General features: G+C 42.1%; 2 protein-coding genes across 2 annotated transcripts in view; one reads left to right on the top strand and one right to left on the bottom strand.

Moving 5' to 3' along the window:
* Positions 1-886: 886 nt before the first annotated feature.
* Positions 887-8,005, bottom strand: hdx (highly divergent homeobox). Its single transcript, XM_022751903.1, has 11 exons — positions 7,948-8,005; positions 6,483-6,644; positions 5,926-6,072; positions 4,407-5,594; positions 4,266-4,322; positions 3,923-4,069; positions 2,984-3,182; positions 2,775-2,854; positions 1,728-1,835; positions 1,510-1,632; positions 887-1,392 (listed from the first exon to the last, which is right to left on the bottom strand). The coding sequence occupies exons 2-11, from the start codon at positions 6,546-6,548 to the stop codon at positions 1,123-1,125; spliced, it is 2,385 nt and encodes a 794-aa protein (XP_022607624.1). The 5' UTR covers positions 6,549-6,644; positions 7,948-8,005; the 3' UTR covers positions 887-1,122.
* A 2,456-nt stretch (positions 8,006-10,461) lies between these two features.
* Positions 10,462-18,956, top strand: part of LOC111226770 (connector enhancer of kinase suppressor of ras 2-like) — a 62,486-nt gene continuing 53,991 nt past the window's right edge. The window contains exon 1 of the mRNA XM_022752081.1: positions 10,462-10,525. Coding sequence (XP_022607802.1) covers positions 10,462-10,525 — 64 coding nt within the window. The remainder of the gene's footprint in view (positions 10,526-18,956) is intronic.

Raw genomic sequence — 18,956 nt, 5'->3', positions numbered from 1 at the left:
CCGTCCAAACCAAAGCAGCGGATCTCGAGATAGAGAGAGAGAGGAGTGAGAGAGCAGGACGTGGTGGCGTTGGGGGGTGGGTGGGCATGATGTTGCATGACATGCTGTGAGTGACATACATGCATCCGGGTGATGGCACATTTGCTTGCGACTGAAATAGTCACTGCCATTGTAACAGAGAAGAAGTTAAATTTATGATTGAGGCAGGGTAAAATTAGGGAGAAAAACAGTCTCCTCTTGTGGTGAGCCATAATTCTAAGCCTCTGATCTTACGGGTGTAAGTTGAATGTTTTAAAGCCACTGTTTCATAAGCCTGTCCATCCCTAGTCCAAGTGGAAATAAGAGGCTTAACGCTCATCCACTTTTTCTGCAGCTCTGTCGCTCTCCCACCCACGAGCACAAAGTCTTTGTTTGGTGAGGTAATGCATATACTACATGCCTACATTTATTTGTGCTTGTCACTGGTTACTTTTCAACTTCAAAACTGAAAACACAATTATGCCTTTGTATTGGCAACTACTCCTGATTTTCAAGACCATGGACAGTCTCTGCTGGTTTGTTCTAAATACGACACCATACGTCATAATGGACATTATCTTGAACTGAAGTGTATGCCAATCTTTCACCTTCAAAATGAGGAACAAGACCAGTCAGTGCCATATGAGTTAACAAATTAGATGGTGACCCTGTAGTTTGAGCAGAATGATGGCAGACATTAAAAGAAATGTTCTTGTTTGCAAATGTAATTACAAAAATCAGTCAATATTTGTGACAGAATAAAGTCGTATCATAGCTTAAGAATTATTATTAGCTGATATAACGCCCTGTCCTCTATGATCAGTGATAAATGAGAAAAGACACACGCATAGATAAGTTAGAGGTTTTTATTGTTCTCTCTGGACTGGTCCAGAGCAAGGCGAATGATATGCAGTAAAAAAGGCATTTGTCAGCCCAACAGTCATAGTGAAGCATCAATCCACAGGCACTGGGCGTGGAGCATGAGTTTAAAGTATTTGTGTAAGACCACAGAGTCCATCTTGTGTGAAACCAGCTTCTGTGTGGAGTGTGGAAACATCTGTATGAGTGTGTGTGTTTGTGTGAGAGCTGATGTACATGAGATAGTCACTTTTGTTCTGTAACTGCTTCTTGCACTTGCTCCTCTGATGCAGAGGGCTCAGTAACTTCAGTTATCGAACCGTCGTCGTTTATGGTGACCAGCGGGACTTCTTCGTTTGCCGGGGCCGGCAGAGGCTCGACGCTGGTCTCACCAGCCGCCGGGGAGTCGTCGTGGTCGGAGGATGTGTCTGCCAACTCGTCAGCAGGCTGACATCCTCCTTCCACAGTCGCGTCCCAGTCCTGGTCTGAAGGCTGAGGTAGACTGGCCATGAGTTCCTGAACACATACACAGCAGCAAACTGCAGGTTAGAAATGTCTAAAAACGGTCGAGTTTCACTTTATGTTGATATTCCAATAAATGTTACTGCTGTATAAACATGACTGTGAATGTACCTGCTGTCTCTCCAGGTCATTATTCCTCACAGCGCTGAGCAGGCTCTTTGTGAAGCTTGCAAGCTCAAGGTATTTTTGTTTTTGGTTCTCTAGCTCGTTCTCTAAGAACTGCACTTCCTCGTGCTGAAAGAGAAAGATTCAAAGAAGCAAAAAGTTCATTCAGAGCTTCACATCATAGTGTTACAATGCTTTCTATACACTGATTTTTGTGTCCTCACCTTGAATTCCAGCAGGTTCTGCATTTGCTCTAGGTCTGAAGCCACTAATTCACCATCGTCGTCATCATCATCATCCTCTTCTTCATCCTCACCAATTACTTCGATCTTCTGTTATAAAACAATAAAACAGATTTGATCATGACTTCATATAAAAAAAGATGAGTTTTCTATTCAATAAATACGGCGTAAAGATGAGACTAAATTAGCTCATACTAACTATAAAACACACGGTGTGATATCATCCATGGTAATAAATCATTGGACACAGAATGGTAGTGATAATAAAGTCAGACATTATTAAGTATTAACTATAGAAACAATTAAAAAACAACAACATACATTGGACTGGATAGGAAAACTGTGTATCCTCTTTATACAGTCGCCATTTATATCAGATTCAAAACACAGGATTACATGAAAATGTAACATTGGCTAAATTATTGGACCTGGTATTATGTTAGACTAAGACTGCAGAATAATGATTAAAATGAAAACAATTCTCTATTCTGAACATTTACCACAGTTATTCAGCAGTCTTTAACAAAAAATAATAACTGCACTTAGATACATAACTGTACAAAGAGGATGCATTACACTTACTGTGTGTCACCTATGTGATTAAAATAGGCAGCCTGCAACATGCTTGAAACAAATGCCCTTGATTGGTCAGGTTTATTTGTAGCATTCGATTTTCTGCACCACAGCAGGCCTCCTAAACACTGATATAGAATCCCCTAATACTGAAACAACTATGAAATCCAAAACTAGTGTTACTTGCAACGATGTAATTATTATGATATTAATAATTGTATAGTCCAAGATTGTTAGAGAGTATTAATATTTAACATACATTGCAAATGACGTACAATCATGGTGTAAGACTTCCAGTGACCAGTCAGTGAAATGTGCCATGGTTAAAAGCTAGTGTGAACTTATAGCTCTGAATGGGCTATGATTCAAGTATGAACACTTTTCCAACCAGTGTACCTTCTTAAGTGGCTAAATTTAATGAGGTTCTATTGTAATATCAGAGGAATAATGAAGTACCACATTATTGGCCATTGGAGCAGCAATGGACACATCTGTTCCATCTTCTCCGTCTCTGTGTTGTGAGTCAATGGTGCCATCTAGAAGAAAGAACACTGCATTAATACTGAGATCCACGCTTTTTATATATATATGTGTGTGTGTGTGTGTGTGTGTGTGTGTGTGTGTGTGTGTGTGTGTGTGTGTGTGTGTTCTATCTTTGGTCTCACCTTCAGACAGGCAGACAGATCCCCCATCATTCAAGTCATCTTCGAGTTCGGGCGTTCTGAGTCGCTCCTCGTCAGGGCTGAGGGCCAGTGGAGATTCATTACCTGGGGATGAGGTTGTAAATACAGCAGGTCCACCTTTAGGCGGTGGGATTTCAATACCCATCAGACGGTACTTCCTCCGTCTGTTACTGATCCATGTCTGCAAATTGGAAAGCACAAAAAAAGACATTGTGGGTAAGTGTCACAGGCGTAAACAAAAGTACTCTAAAGCTCACAGATATCAATGAGTTTTTCATAATAAAGTATCCAATGTGATAAATGTGAAGGTAGTCAGGAAAAGATGCTTGAAGATGACTTTTCTTTTGCCATATCACCAGTGAGTATCTGGTACAAATGTAGTCACAGTAACCCTAATGTAAATATGTTGTAAGTAGATGTTTAAGTAGCTGATTTCTCAATGATTTGAAGATGATCCTCACAGTGGCATACTGTATATCTCTGTAGACAGAGATTTTTCTTCGTTGCACTAAATATTCAAGTAAGTTAGATGGCAGTGGGTCATGTGTGTGTCAGGACTCAGAGACTATATTTAGTTCACCAGCATTCCTTCAGTGCCCCTGATATACAGTAGAAGTGCATGACTTTTGCACAACTTGGTGTAAGTGAGTTAGAAACCTTCTATGACCTAGAAAAGTTTCTCTTTCCTGTTTTCTTTATCTCATAAAAAGCTCAGACAAGTCAAATAGTCTTATTTTCACTAAATGTCATACACAAGTAGCCAGACCACGTGAAAAAGGCTCAGAGGTTTATGAGTGAACAAAACAGCTCTCTAGTTTCAGTGATACTGCAGAAATGAGATGATACTTTTCTCAATTTCTCTGCATTTCTTTAACACTATTAATATACAGAAGTAACTTTCAACCTTGCAGAGGCGATTACCTTGACTATTTCAGTGTCTACATTGAGTTGGTTTGCTGCGGCGGTGATCTTTTCCCTGCAGACTGAGCCCAGGCTGGTCATGCCTCGGTCCCAGTAGCGCTTCAGTTGGATGAGATCCCCATCACTGAACTGGGTCCGATCCTGCAGCTGAAAACACAAACCTCTGTGTTTGACTACACAACATGCACACTGGTCATAAAGCAGAGATAGAGGTTATCACAGCTCTAGCTTTATAACCTACCACACAGAAGCAGAACATATGGGTATAAAAATGGTACATTTCATGTTTTTCCTACTTTAGATGTTCAAATTCTTTTGTCGAGGTTGACAAAAAAGTCCTTACTGTTCTCTTTCTGGAGTTGCTGATAACCCAGGGGGCAGCAGACACACCGACTGAAGTCTGCACACAAAGACAGACACATTCAAGTTGAGTCTTTCAATTCACTTTGAAGGAAAACAACAACAATACTAGAACTTGAATTACCTGTGAGCTGGATTCCCCTGTAAGTGAGGTCTGTGCTGTGAGGGAGTAGCTGCCCTGAAGAGTTGTGTTGCTGTGAAGCAGTGTAGGTCTGGAGCTAGTCATAGGAGGTGTGTGGCTTCCTCTCACCACAGACATTTCAGCCTCGGTTGGGCTGGCTGATGTCTGCTCCCTGTGGATGTGTGTCTGAGCAGCCATATTTGCCAATTCTTCCTCCCTTTGCCACTCATCTGCTTCATCTCCAGTCTCCATGGCGATGGAGAAGTTATGACTGGTGTCCAGAGGGTGAGGCACATGCCTATGACTCTCCTGAACCTTCCGGGTAGATGGCGGTCCAGGTCTAAGTCGGTCCCCCTCAGCTTTTTCTGACAAGGTGAAGACCTGCTGAATACGAGGTGTCTGTTCAGAGGAAGGACCAGAGTTTTGGACTGGGATGGAAACCTGCGTCCTCTGCGGGGCAGGTGGTTGAGGTTGGGGGTTGGAGTGAGGTCTGGGCTGAAGCTGAGCCTGGGATTGTGAGGAAGAGGACCAAGGGCGTGTTTGCGCTGTACCGTACTGCCTAGTCCAGCTGTGAGGTACCACCCCTGCTCCTGCATTTACCCCTGCCTCTCCAAGGGATGAGGTTCCCTTCCTGACTGCAGTGTAGACTAAAGGCCCTGAGGCAGATGTGAGGGATGGGAGATTCTGAGAGTGTGACACCAGCTTGGAGTGGAAGGGTGAGGAGGTGGAGCTGTTCCTGCTCTGCAGGACCTGGTTGATCAGAGATGAGGATGTGTGTGCAGAAAGCTCAGAGTCTGATTGAGATGGGGGTGCTGTGGGTCTTGGTCGGGAGCGAGGGACGGAGTTCAGAGAGTAGATCCCGGTCAGTATGACATCATTGTTGTTGTTGTTGTTGTTGCTCCCACTGCTGAGAGGAGAGGAAGAGGAGGGAGAGGATGATGCTGACGAGAAAGAAGGGAAGGATGAGGATGGAGGGAGAAGGTGCACACGATTCTGGATGTTCCGCGCTGCAGCTATCTCTGCAGGTAGCAATGACCCTGCCGCCAGGCTATGATTGGACAGTGCACCGCCAGCTAATGTGTGATTGGAGAGTAGTCCTCCAGCGAGTCCGTGACTGGATAAGGAATGAGACACGCCTCCATTCTGGTCTACCTTGGAGGCAAGTTTACGTCTTTTGTTGCCAACCCATGTCTGCAGGGAGAAGAGCAATCAGCTCAGTAACATCACTTAAAAAATACTGCAAATTCCCCCACTGTGGGACTAATGAAGGAATATCTTATCTTATCTTAAAACATTCTGCAAAACACTAGAGGGACAGATTCTGCACTGTGAGAATAATAAGTTATCCCTCTGCACTAGATGAAGACCTCATAGGAAATAAACCACAGCTTCATGGCCTCATTTACTTGCCCCAGCATTACATGGGCATCCCTTACATAAAACACAAATGCAACACAAACCATACTGAGGAGTTCCGCGTCCCCCTAACTCATTCACAAACAAGCATAATTTATGGGCCTACCCGGACCACGCTGAAGTCCAATTTGGCCTCCTGGGCACATTGCAGTATTAGCTGGAAGCAAGCCTTGCTCTGATTGGTCATCCCATTCTCATAGTAACGTTCCAGGATCCTCTGCTGTTCAGCGGTGAACACTGACCGCAGGTTCATCTGAGAGACAACCACACAGATAAAGAACCCCCAAAACTCTCACAACAATTCAATATTAATCAGAGCTCACTTCCAGATTAGGGTGGGTGATTAGTTTGAAGAGATAAAGTTTTTACTGTGAACTTAGAGCTTCATTACACTTGTGCAATTTACTTTTTTCCGATTATAAACTACAGTAAGATTGTTTTTGCTGCCAATTTAATTCCAAAAAAATCACAGTATAGCTTTGTAATAAACATTAATTTAGCAAATGCATCAACTATTACATAGCTTTTTCCCCCAAAATGTCACAGTCTCAAGATTACAACTACAGCAGTAGTACATGTTTTCTTGTTTTGAATTTTCTTTTAGAATTTATCTCATGTCACTTTTTCTATCTCCTACTGAAATGAAATGTATGATATACTCACAGTCTGCAGGCCACGTCTTTGTGGCCACGCATCCATTCTGCTACTGGAGGGGAACGGGGCTGCCATGCAGATCACAGCAAAACCTCCATATTTCTAGGTTAGCACGAGTTTGATCGTAGTCATCCTGTCTCAGTGTAGCTGGCACACTGCAGGGTAGTACGGCTGAGGAGAAAGCAAAGCAGACAGACACTATGCTTAAGAGTGTAAAGAAAAAAAGACAACAAATCCATTAAACAATCCATCTCATTATGTTGTAGGCAACCAGTCAACACTTTGTCATATATTACAAATCTTTGCAAAAAATGACATTGAACACTGTGAAGCTGAAAAATATACAACACACTGTCACTCAAAGTACAATAAGCTATGACAAAGCTACTGTGTAACATCAATAACACCATCAATCAAGCTAATATGTTGTGCCTAGCCAGACATTGTTCTATTTATTTATTTTCTTTATAGTTTATTATCACTGAAACCCATTTAAATCAGTGTCAATGAAAAAACCCACAGAGCTACAATTAATTGAAGGTGGTTTATCCATCTTTATGGCAAAACAAAACATGATTGTGCATCGTAAGCAAGGTTCAGTAAAAAGTCCACTGGAAATCGTTTTTTAATTCTAACGTAATTTCGTTTTTTAACAGGCTTTCAAAATAATAACTGTTTGTATAAACAATAAAGAAATACTCGAAGTTAAGTAACTTGCAAATTTTGGACACAGCTAGCCTATTCTTTTCTATGTTCTACACGAACAGAAATATAAATGAATGGTGTTACAGTATTGTGAATATGGATTTCAAAGAAACTTTCGCAGCAAACCTGTGCTGTATTAGTAAGCTACGCAGAGAGGGGGAGAAAGGAAAGAGCAGCAACCAGTCTGGTTAAAGTAATAACATTTGGACTTTTATAGAGCTGAAAAATGTGTTTGGAAGTTTGGAATAGAGTTGCAAGAGGTTATGATAAACAGAAAGTCACATACGGAAATATTGTGCGACCAATAAGCACCCAGCAGCTTTATTTTGGCAGGCTGACTGCGCATGGCCACAGTCAATAACATTACGGAGAGAATTAGCCAACAAATTGTGGGCACGTCAGATTAGCTCGCCACCAAGGCAACAGCTTGGGGATTCAGAAACACAATTACCACACAGGAAGCACATGCCATAACTTTACGACGGAGAGCCAGACAGTAAACAAACCGGGGAAGCGCCGCATCACCACAATGGCCATACAGACAGCTTACGTTAGCTTGCAGGCCCAAGCGGCCATGTCTGAGCCCAGCCAATGTTAGCCACCATTAGCATAGCTTTCCCACTGGATAGCTGCAGCTAAACTTTTCCTTCAAATCTGTGATTTCCCGACCCTGGCATGGTCATTCGCGCTGACCCTGGCTTCGAGCGGATACGAACAAAAACGATTCGGGATACCCTGAAGCGAAAAGCAAAATCACTTTGCTGCTTACCATTTTGATGTCAAAATCAGAACGAACGTTCAAATTCAGCAGATTTCTTCACCAGTCCCCTTTGCTAGACAATGAAATCAGAACGTCCGATCATCAATTCTAATCATGATTGTGACGTATTCGCAGACAGGAGCCAATGGGAGCTCGAGATCATCGCTGTGACATTCGGAAAGGGCTGAAAACTGAGCACCGTGGTCCCGCCCACCATTGACTTTGTTCAGTTGGTTGCTGGAGGAGGAGGTCACAGACATGGAAGCAGCCCAAACCCTGGATGGGAAATGGTTCGCTTCCTCATCTCCGGAATCTGTCAAAAATATCTTTTAAAGTGGTTTCAGTCTGGTCTGCCAAGGGAACTGTGTTTGGATGTGTAGTAGGTGCTGGAAATGTTGCCAACAAAGAAATGTTTATGGACAATTTCACTCCAGGATACCAAAATGTAGCCTATTAGTGTTTAATCAGACAGCAGATGTTTTATATCTGAGCTTTAACTTTTGATTGATCATCAGACTTCATATTGACAGGAAATTATTGCAGCATATGCTTGATTTCCTATTTCCAAAGGTAGAATTTTGTTAAATGTTAAAATCCAATTACAGTGTTAACCTTGCAGAACCTGCTTTTCAACACTGCATTTTTCAAGTCAGGTCAAGTAGCTTTGCTGTCTTCACAACCATATACAGTACAGTACACAACAGAGACAAAATTACACTCTCCTTGGGCCATATCGTGCAACATAGACAGGTTAGAATGATAATAAAAACTTTAATTAACTTTAACATTAACTACGGTTATGCAAATAAAGAAAACATTTTATTAAAATTAGATTCCTTTTTATCTTGGGAAACAAATTACTTTGATAGACACTATCAAAGTAATTTATAATTAGTTAACTTAAATGACTAGTAAATTAGTTAAATCACATCTCCTCACCCTGCAACAGGCTCAAATATCAGACAAATAGGGCAATAAATGTTCTTTTCTTTGAACCAGAAAGAAATAAACATTGACCCTTACTAGGTTTTCACGCACAACCACAGACTGCCATAATTTATAAGACTTCTCAAGTCATTATTGTTACTTAGAGAGATGCAATCTGTTTGACCCGAGCATGTCCTTCTGCACTTTAAAACAAATGTGCTCAGTATTATTAATTGTGTGTAAGAGCCATGAATACTGTTCATCCACAATCACTGTGTTTTATTATTTGTACTTACTGTGTATGAAGGTGTGGGGTTGACATATTATTGGGTAAAAGATTAGAAAAGGGGGGGGGGGGCTGCAACATCTTAATGTGAACTGAATCACATAAAACATACAAACAAACAGTATGGGCCCTTTAAATAATCACTGTATCTTACCTTATTTTAACCTTACATTTGTCTATATATCTATCTGTATCCCATCTACTGCTTTATCTCACTTTCTATAAAGTGAGCCTCCTATGTGTGTGTGTGTGTGTGTGTGTGTGTGTGTGTGTGTGTGTGTGTGTGTGTGTGTGCGCGCGTGTTGGGGAAGGGAGGAGTGTGGGTGGGGTGGTGGGGTGGCTGCCTGCCTTAATCCATGACGTCACCTGTGTCCCAGGTGCGCAGCAGGGGGCGCTGCTCCTCACAGCTGAGCCCATGCAGCCAGCAGCAGCGCCTGACAACTGATGCTGATTTTCTCATCCATAGATGGTGAACTTAAGAAAAAAAACAGCTTACATATCAGCCTTACCTTGCCGCGTGATGTATCACGAGCTGCCAGCATGCAGACATGTTATTGTAAAGGCACCAAATTCTTTACTTGAATACAAATAATAAAAACAGAATTTCTGTAATATGTACCCTACTTATGGCGTGTCCCTACTGCACTTTATATAGGCGATTATTTATTGTGGTGTTTTTCAATTAAATTCAAATCAATTAAATTCATTAAATCGCTGCTTAAGTTATTTTTGCATAAATCCCTCCTCTCTCTATATATATGTGTGTGTGTGTGTTTGTGTGTGTGTGTGTGTGTGTGTGTGTGTGTGTGTGTAAGGCAGCGAGGGAGGGAGACTGAGAGAGATCCTCCCTATATGGTGTGCGTTGCACCATTCCCTGGTCTGTATTATGAGTGGTGGCCCTTGTGATGCTGCAGCGAGGCGGGCGGGAGGAAAAGAGGATAGGGGAGGGGTCGCTCCATCCCCTCGCGCCCACCGAATCCACTTCTCACAGCGCGCGGGCTGCTGGCGGGAAGGCACGAGAAAGAGAGAGCGAGAGAGAGCAGTAGAGAGAGAGAGAGCGAGAGAGAGAGGGAGGGAGAGAGGAGAAAGCGTGTGTGTGCGTGTCTCCGTGTGTGCGCGTGGATTGCACCACCGCATCCCGTTCACCGTTTCTGCAGGCGGCCATGCTCTGATGGAGAGAATAAAACTGACAAGCTTTTCTTTTTCCTCAGATTTACCCACCGCTGTGTCATTCCAGATGTGACTGACAGGTCGTTTTATGTGGCCTGCGTTGAGTGCTGTGCTGTTCATCTCGGAGAGACTGTGACACCATGGCTTTGGTTATGGAACCTATAAGTAAATGGACACCAAAGCAAGTGCTGGACTGGATGAAAGGTAATATTGGATCCCTTCATTGCATCAGGCTGATTATGTTCATGCTGCTTGTGGTTAGAGTGAGGAGGAGGAGGCGGAGGAGGAGGGTGACGGTGTTGGTGATGATGGTGATGGTGAGCAGCGGAGGGCCACACACTGTGTGCATGTGTGTTCTCCATATCCAAACCTGCAGGCTGACGTGTGAATTTAGCCGCTGTAGCTGGTTACTGTGAGACTGATTCAAGTCACTGAAGTATGGGGTGAATGCTTTTGAGCTGGTGAAAGTGAAATGGATGTCCCCAAGAAGCAGGGAGTGGAGGCTCAGCATTCTGTCATCTGGCTTGCTTGAGAGCGCACTCCTCGCAAGCCAAGCCTATAGGCTGCTGTTGCTGCTGCTGCTGCTGCTGCTGCCTCCATCAGCAGCAGCAGCAGCAGCAGCAGCAGAATACCTCTCATCAATGAAGCTGGAAGATATGACATCTGCTCCTCCACTCACTGGCACATGCTGTAAAGCCAGTTATCACCACTTACTGTGTGTGTCTGTGTGTGTGTGTGTGTGTGTGTTTGCCTATATGCATGTGCGCGTGCGTGTATGATTAATGTAGTTAACTGCATGCACCCCCCACCCCAAATCCCCCTATGCCAGCCGTACAGGCAGTTTCAGCACCGTGGACAGCGCAATGCCGCCTGCCATATAAGGCAAACGCACCGATCACACTCGCTCTTATTTATTTATTTATTATATTTATTGCTTGCTTTGCTGGCGCGAGATACATCCCTCCGAACAGACAGTATGAATGAGTAATCGCTAATCATGCGTGTATGAGTGTGTGTGAGTGAGTGTGTGTGTGTGTGTGTGTGTGTGTGTGTGTGTGTGTGTGTGTGTGTGCGTGTGCGTGTGCGTGTGCGTGTGTGAGTGTGGTGGTAGGAGCTGTTCTCACACACTCTGCTCAGCTACTGAGCTGTGAGAGAAACTGTGGTAGGCCTATTGACAGACAATGGAAATGGTGAGGGAGGGTGTCCGCAATCCCTTTACTTTGGAGAATGACTTAATCACTACTTGTGTGATGACTCAAACCTACATGTAAAGTCCTTATGGGACTTGGTGATAGTGTGGCTGTATTACTTACACACAGAGTGATCAATTTTCTTATTTCAATCTATGGATTCCCTACAACTCCACATTCCTGCATGTGTTCCAGGAGTTCCCCTTCATTGTGGTGAAGCACTAATGTCTGAGATTAGGAGTCAAGGTGGTTGATAGACCCTCAGGGGACATGGTGAGGGAGTATTTGGGATGCCTTAAGTTAAGTGATTACGAAGATGTTCCTGGTTTTATAATTGCTCTCCTCAAGCAGCCAGTGGAGTTATAGCTTCATCCTCTGATCCGTTGAGTGTTCATTTGGAAAGCTTTGCTCCTGCACCGTTCATTAAGAGAGGCTGAGTTGAAATTTGATTGGAGATTAGATTACTAACAGGCTAAATGTGGTTAGAGTTTTGCAACATGGAAAACACAATAAAAATGTTGGTTTTGGTTCAGTTGTTTCTTTAAATGCCACACAGTGTAATTGACTTACACACATATTTGTGCTCAGTAAGGTAGCAGGTGAAACTCAGTATTGACAGAAACTTATTGCCATATGTGCTGAGTTTTTTTAAACATACTGTCGTTCGAGGAACTATAAGTTAAATTATGAGTCAGCCAGGCCCAAAAATCCATGTGCCAAAATAAAATCCTGCATGTGGAAGTTAGATGCATTTCATCTGAGGTGAATCAATGATTTCCTCTGCAGGCTCCAGGAATGTTACATTAGGTTTGAGCAATAAGAAATGTCATCTATGAACCCTGCATATGATAACGTAACAAGCGGATAAAAACGCTGTAAGACATGCTGGTTTTTGTCTGCTAATAAGGAACAGATGCAATTTAGTATTTCAACTATGATGTTCCTCAATCTCAAGTTATGATCATTAGGAAAATACCACAATAGGAACAGAAAGTTTTGATGTAATTTTTAAAGTTGACAGTGTCAGCTTTTTACACCTGTGATCTGCACAGGGAAAAAAAAGAATGATCTTGTTTCATTATTTTGCACACGTGCCACTGTGAGCAAGTTTGAGCAACACTGAAACAGCCTTTTAGACTAAAGTAAAAATGTAGAAATGTAGACAATTGCACCAAAGTCTTGCAGGAAATCGTTTCATCTCACTCTTGTGCATTTGGTCTCTTTATGAAAAGCATCTCCTGGCCTCTTCCAGATGAAGAGCTGGGACTCAGAGATTCAATTTCATAGTCATTCGCCAACATCGCCCAGTGTTGTCCCTGTTCCTGTGAAGCTCCCAGCGTTTTCCTGTGGGGCTTCAAACATAGACCCTCAGTGGCAGGCTTATGCTCAGATCTTATTTTCTTCTGAATAAAGTGAAGGGCAAAAAGGCTAGTATTAATCTGTACGCTTACACAGGCTTCACTTTGGCCTCTCTTTTCTGGAAGCTCTTCATCTCTCTCGCACTGAGATGAGGAGTCTTGTGCCATTTTTTGGGAGCAGTGACACCAAGACCTCCTTTAGAAGTACTTTAGTGATTTCTCTTGCTTATCATAAGAGAGAAAAAGCACTTTAAATGTATTTAGATATAAGACACATGGGGGCACGTAGCAAACATTTGTCTTTACCTACATCTTTTATACATTTTTGGATTAATGTTATATCACTGCCAAGGACAGAAGCATCTACTGGCCATCATAGTCTTAGAATTTCATTGTTTCATGAATGAAATACTTTTTCCTTGTGTAAATTGTAGGAACATAGCAACACCCGTAGCTGAATTGTGTGTCCTATTTTAATTTTTATCATTATTATTTTGTAGTGTTTAATACCTCCACTAGGCAGCATCAGTAGAGAAATAACAGGAAAGGGAAGCTCCCCAGCCAGACCCATAGGCCGGTGCCCTGGCCTCTAAGCTGTGGGGGCTCCTCTGGCTTCCCTATACCAGCTACAAAAGTCTTAACACTTTCAAAAATATCAGTATTATACACAGAAATCACAATATTCTCACAATTTTACATGTCTAACTTGAGGTGATTTGATGGAAATCTTCCCTAAAATTAAAAATATTGCTGTTAAAATACAAATGAAAAATCAGTTTGATTAGACACTATTTCAGTTGGTGTTGTTGACATTTGCAACAACACCAACGTCTAAAGATTATGTCAACTAATTTTTTTTTAAGCATTAAAAAGCAAGACCTATGTTGGCCTAACCACAGGCAGGATTAGGCAAAAAGAACTGAACCAAACTTGGTGGAGGGTTCGAGCAGGGGCCAGGGAAGAAGTCATAACATTTTGGCGCTTATGCGGTTAAAGGGGCGGATCCAGGAATTTTTCACTTTCCTTAACATTAAGAGACAGGGCATTCATCAACATTTTCATCAATTTCTCAGGAAATAATGTAGGGCCTATGCACCTTGATGTAAAAAAAATCAGCCATATTTATGTTGTTGAGATCTATGAGTTTATACAATTTGGTGCAGATCCAGAAAATAATGTGAATCTCATAGACTCGTGCAAGGAATTTTCTTTTACCACATGATTTTTGAAGTATATTTGATGGATTCACTGATGGGATTTGTGAAAAAAATACATATTTGGATGTGCTTAGTCCATTTTGGCCAGTGGTAGAACCAGTACTCCGATCCACACTCTAATAATACTCAATTACAAGTAAAATTCTTGCATTTAAAATCAGAAATAAAAGTACTATCATTATTAAGAGTTCTTCTCGATACTGAACTAATTCTAACTTCTTTATGTACTGCTGCGTAGGTCAATCTGTAAAAATAAATTATATTTTATGAAATGATTACACTTTTTGTATTTTGTATAAGTAGCTGTCAGTACAATTATGCCCTATAAAGTAACATAAAGTGGAAAGTATAAACTATGTCAGAGTTGTACAGTACTTATAAGTAAAAGTACCAAGTCACTGAGTCAACGTTTGGCAGCTTTTTAGTTACATTTGCATTTAGCTGGGTCTGGTGAGATCATCAGCTCAGACTGATATAAGGTAGTTTGAATTATTAAAACAGTATCAGGTTTTGTAACACTCATCATTGAATGTGAGAAATTTAAGACTGCACTTTTTAGGAATCCATCCTTCCCAAGTGCAACAAATGAGGGAAAATCACAGTTACGTGCCACCTGCAGAAGCTTGATCCAGATCTGGGGGACAGCAGTTCCTTTCCCTCAGTAGTCCAGACCTGTCATATGAGAGAATATGGGACAGAGAGATGGGAAACTCTGCAGTCCTATCGAGAAAACCTGACACAGCTAGCTCCCAGGCCAGGCAGACTATACTGTATTTCTCACTGCTGTAGAAGAACTGCTCCAGCAGCAGAACGCTGGTGAGGCTCACAGAAAGATGACTCATTTGTTTTGATTTGAACACCCACACTGGAGGAGTTTCCTCTATGTGTGCGTGTGTGTGTGTGAGGGTATGTATCTGCTCGGGTGTGTGCAGACGCAATTGATGTGTAAAGTATGACGCGTACGGATCTGTGCTTTAACGTGAGGCAACAAAGAAAAATGGACTTCTTCTCTTCTGCTCTCGGTGCTGTATGTACCTCATCAGATCAGCCTGTGCTTTCAGGCGAACAGCATCGGCAGCCTACTGATGCATACATTGACGGGAAAATGAATAAGGCAGTTCACTTTTCCTGCAGTCATCTGTCTTTTCCTCTTTGTGTGCTGATGCACTGGAACAAAAAAAAAAAAAAACAACAAAATTTTAAAAATAAAGGTGATATGTGATATTTCTGTCAGTGTAAGAGCCTGTGAATGACTGAGATCATGAGATGTACAACTTATTATGTGTATTTTATATAAATGTGTGGCAGTGGTCCACCAAGGAAAATGAGATCTACCACTACAACAGGAAATGTTTTATTCCTCTGTAGAAAGAATCCCTTGGATATTAATTCGTTGTTTGAGTGTCCTGGGGTGTTGAGGACCATGTTTACTACCATTCCATACTGTGCCCCCTGATTTAGGCTCCTGCTGACATGGTAAGGTGGTCTGTGTTGGAAAAAACGCTTCCCCTGGCTCTGACTGTGTGCTTGTTGTAGTTTCAGCTGCATTAAAGATTAAAGAGCGTGCCTTATTATGGGGAAACACACACACACATACACACACGTAGAGGAAACTCCTCCAGTCCTCCATTTTCATACGCTAAAGAAAAGCTGAGATGCATGCGCTGCATATGGATGCACACAGATACATGCACTCAGAGGAAGGCACATGTTCACTGAAATACATTGTATGTATCTACAGTATATATATTTATATATATGCACACTGACACACATGCATGGACGCACAAACTCTGGAGCAGCAGCTTTAAGTGGGGCATCGGTAGTCATGGAAACCAGATCTGATCATGTTGGAGTCACAGCACATGTCATGAGATGGGGAAGCAGCAACACACACAGACTCCCAATTCACATCCTATATGCCACGCATACAACACACACATTTAGACACATAGCGAGGTACATATGCATGTAGCACGTACTCACACACACACACACACACACACACACACACACACACACACAGGCACACACACGCACACACACACAAAGCTGCCCCTCCTGTTTTACAGCCCCACGCAGGAAGAGAGAGAGAAAAGAGCAGGGACATGGGTTCAGAGATGGAGAGGTGCGAAGCAAAATGAAAGAGAGGCTGAGGAGCCTAAGATGGGGGAGGAAGCGAGGGAGTGTGTGAGGGGAAGAGTGGGCATGACGAAGAAAGAGGGGGGAGGGCACAGAGGCGATGGCAGAGCGGTGCGGAGAATGGGAGATGCAGTGGGCATCATATCAAAGCACCAGCTCTATCCGGCTGCTCGGACAGAGAGGCCTGTGTGTGTGTGGATGTTCGTATGTGTTTTACTGGGTTGACTTTGCACCTGTTGTTCCGGGGGCTGCAGTTTTACGAGCACATATATTAACTTCAAGCAAAGTTTCTCAGCCTACGGGTCAGGACCCCACATGAGCGAGGTCGCAAGATATACAGACCGGAGATTAATGAATATAGCAACATTTGTATGAAAATTCAGTTTCACATGAAAACTTAATTGCTGGTGTTACAAGCCAGAGAATGATGAGAAACCTGGACTTAAAGGATGAAACTAGAGACTAGCCGGGATTACTATCTGGAGTTAACAGTTTTTTGAGCTTAGCTGTCATCACTCTATACTGCAAAGCAGGGTTAGTCTGTTCAAGCTCAGACCAACAGCTGCGTCTTGTAAAACATTTCAGAATCATAAAAATCACTTGATTGAATCATTCCCGTGGTTTTCTCGTAGTCATTTGCTTCAGTATGGTTCAACTTTGACCCATGAAATTGTGACGCTCTCCAGCTCCAGCCACTTTGAGAGAGAGGGTTTGACTGACCTCAACTTCAGGAAATAGTTTGTTTATATTCTTGTTTTATAATAATACGATCAGCCCTCTTTTAAGAAAGACAAGGAGGCATGTGATTGGTTTGTGATTTATTTAATTCATAATGAACACTGTGGGGCATTTCAGACAAATCCTAACTAATTATTATGATGCTGAAGTTAAGAACATTTCAAGTGCTTGTTCCTACATTATTTCCAAGTAAGTGTTCAATTCACACAATCAGCTTGAGGCTACACAGCAGCACACACAACAGCAGGAAATTTAAAGTCCAGCACAGAGCGTCTGAGTGAGTGTAGTCTGGACTCAGAGTACACCAAGTACAGACTCCGGTATACTTGGGAGTTCAAACTTAAAGTCAAAACTTCAGAGGACAATTGGCATTTGGAACAGCAGTAGCTCAGCTCGGCTCCGGTGATTACACTTATAGATAGAGAGAAAGATAAACTTCAAAATCAAATTAAATTTTAATATGGACAGCACTTCCTCTGGTCATATACATATGTATATATACTGTATATATTGGAATGTGGTGGTGTACAGTATATATAAGAAACCCACAGCAACCACAGACAATTCAGTATGGCTACAGGTACTAGTGTTTCCTATGTAGTATTAGCCCAGTTGTGATACACCAACCTGTGAAACTGCTTAGAGCCAATGGAATAAGTATTTAAGGAGTAATTTATTATAGCAGGAAAAACCCCTTGAGATGTATCATCTTGTTTTCAGTGTCTGTTTTTAATGATTAAAACTGTGTTAATTGATTTTTTGGGGCACAACATGCTCTAAACACAACACTGACATATTATCACCTTTATAAAGTTCATATGGCGACAGTGTAAGCAAACAGTTGGCTATGTACAACCAGTTGATAAGGAGCAACATTAACATTAGTTTGGAGTCAAATTTCTGGCCACTCAACAAATGTTAGTCAAATATCCACTCTTATTTTTGCTGTTTTTCTATCCTTAAGCTTCTCAGGGAAATATCAGAAGCTAAATGCTAAATGGTCTAACTTTGTCTGTCAGTTGTTTGTTGCTGGGCAGGTAGCGACAGTGGTTGTCATTAGAGCTTTTTTGTGAAAACAGCTGTGTCATGTGCCTGGGGACAACTCTGATGAGAGCTGCTAGACTGAATAAAAACAGTGAAGTTGAATCAAGTTGAGTAAAGTAAAATCAAGTAAAGTTACAGCTTGAAAAACTGAAACAAAAGAAAAAAGGCTGAAATACGCTAAAGATTTATGAAGAAATGAGGGGAACTACAGCGAGGTGATCACTGTAAGCAACACCTTTTACATTGCACAGTCATTTAATCCATTGTTAATTCCCTTGTATGAGGGAAGTTAGGACACGTGAGGTAAAGCTAAAGCTCATGTTAATGTATTGTTATAATTCCAGTATGATTGCAGTCAGAGGTCAGTTAGACCCTCTCAGCTCCTTGCAGCTTCCTGATTGACCCTGTTTTCCTCCTTCCTGTTCCTTCAGATTGCCTCTTGACACCTCCATGCTAGCTGGATTTCAGAGCAGATCGTGGTGCATTTGAAAACTCATATACCGGGGAGCTAAAATGCCATGGTCTTGAGAATATTCTGTCATGATGTGATGAATATTTCACAGTAGGAATATTTTTAGTGAGTGTTGTGTCTTTTCTTCGCACTCAACGGAGCACTTACTCCAGCTGGAAGCTCACAGATGGGGGCAAGGCGATAGGACAGGAGTCTTTGCTGCCTGCTGCAGCTCTTAGCCCAGCCTTCACTTTGACCCAAACGTGCACTCAGAGGAAAACACAGGTTTGACAGTTTGATTTCAGTTGATGTTAATGGCCAAGCAGTGAAGTAACTGCTATGCAAGTTGTTCAGTTTGAGCTGTAAATGCAATCGTTTTTTTTGTTTGTTTTTTTTTAAAGTGGCCTTTAACAACCTTTGAGTCAGTATGTGGAAAGCATATATGCTACAATATGTGTGTTTGTGTGTGTATTTATAGTGTGTATGTGTACTCCT

The sequence above is a fragment of the Seriola dumerili genome, unplaced genomic scaffold (genome assembly GCF_002260705.1).
Source record: "Seriola dumerili isolate Sdu_G_001 unplaced genomic scaffold, Sdu_1.0 BDQW01000161.1, whole genome shotgun sequence".
NCBI classification, from domain to species: Eukaryota; Metazoa; Chordata; class Actinopteri; order Carangiformes; family Carangidae; genus Seriola; species Seriola dumerili.
Note: the sequence above shows the minus strand (reverse complement) of the source record. Positions and strands in the feature narration are given on the sequence as shown.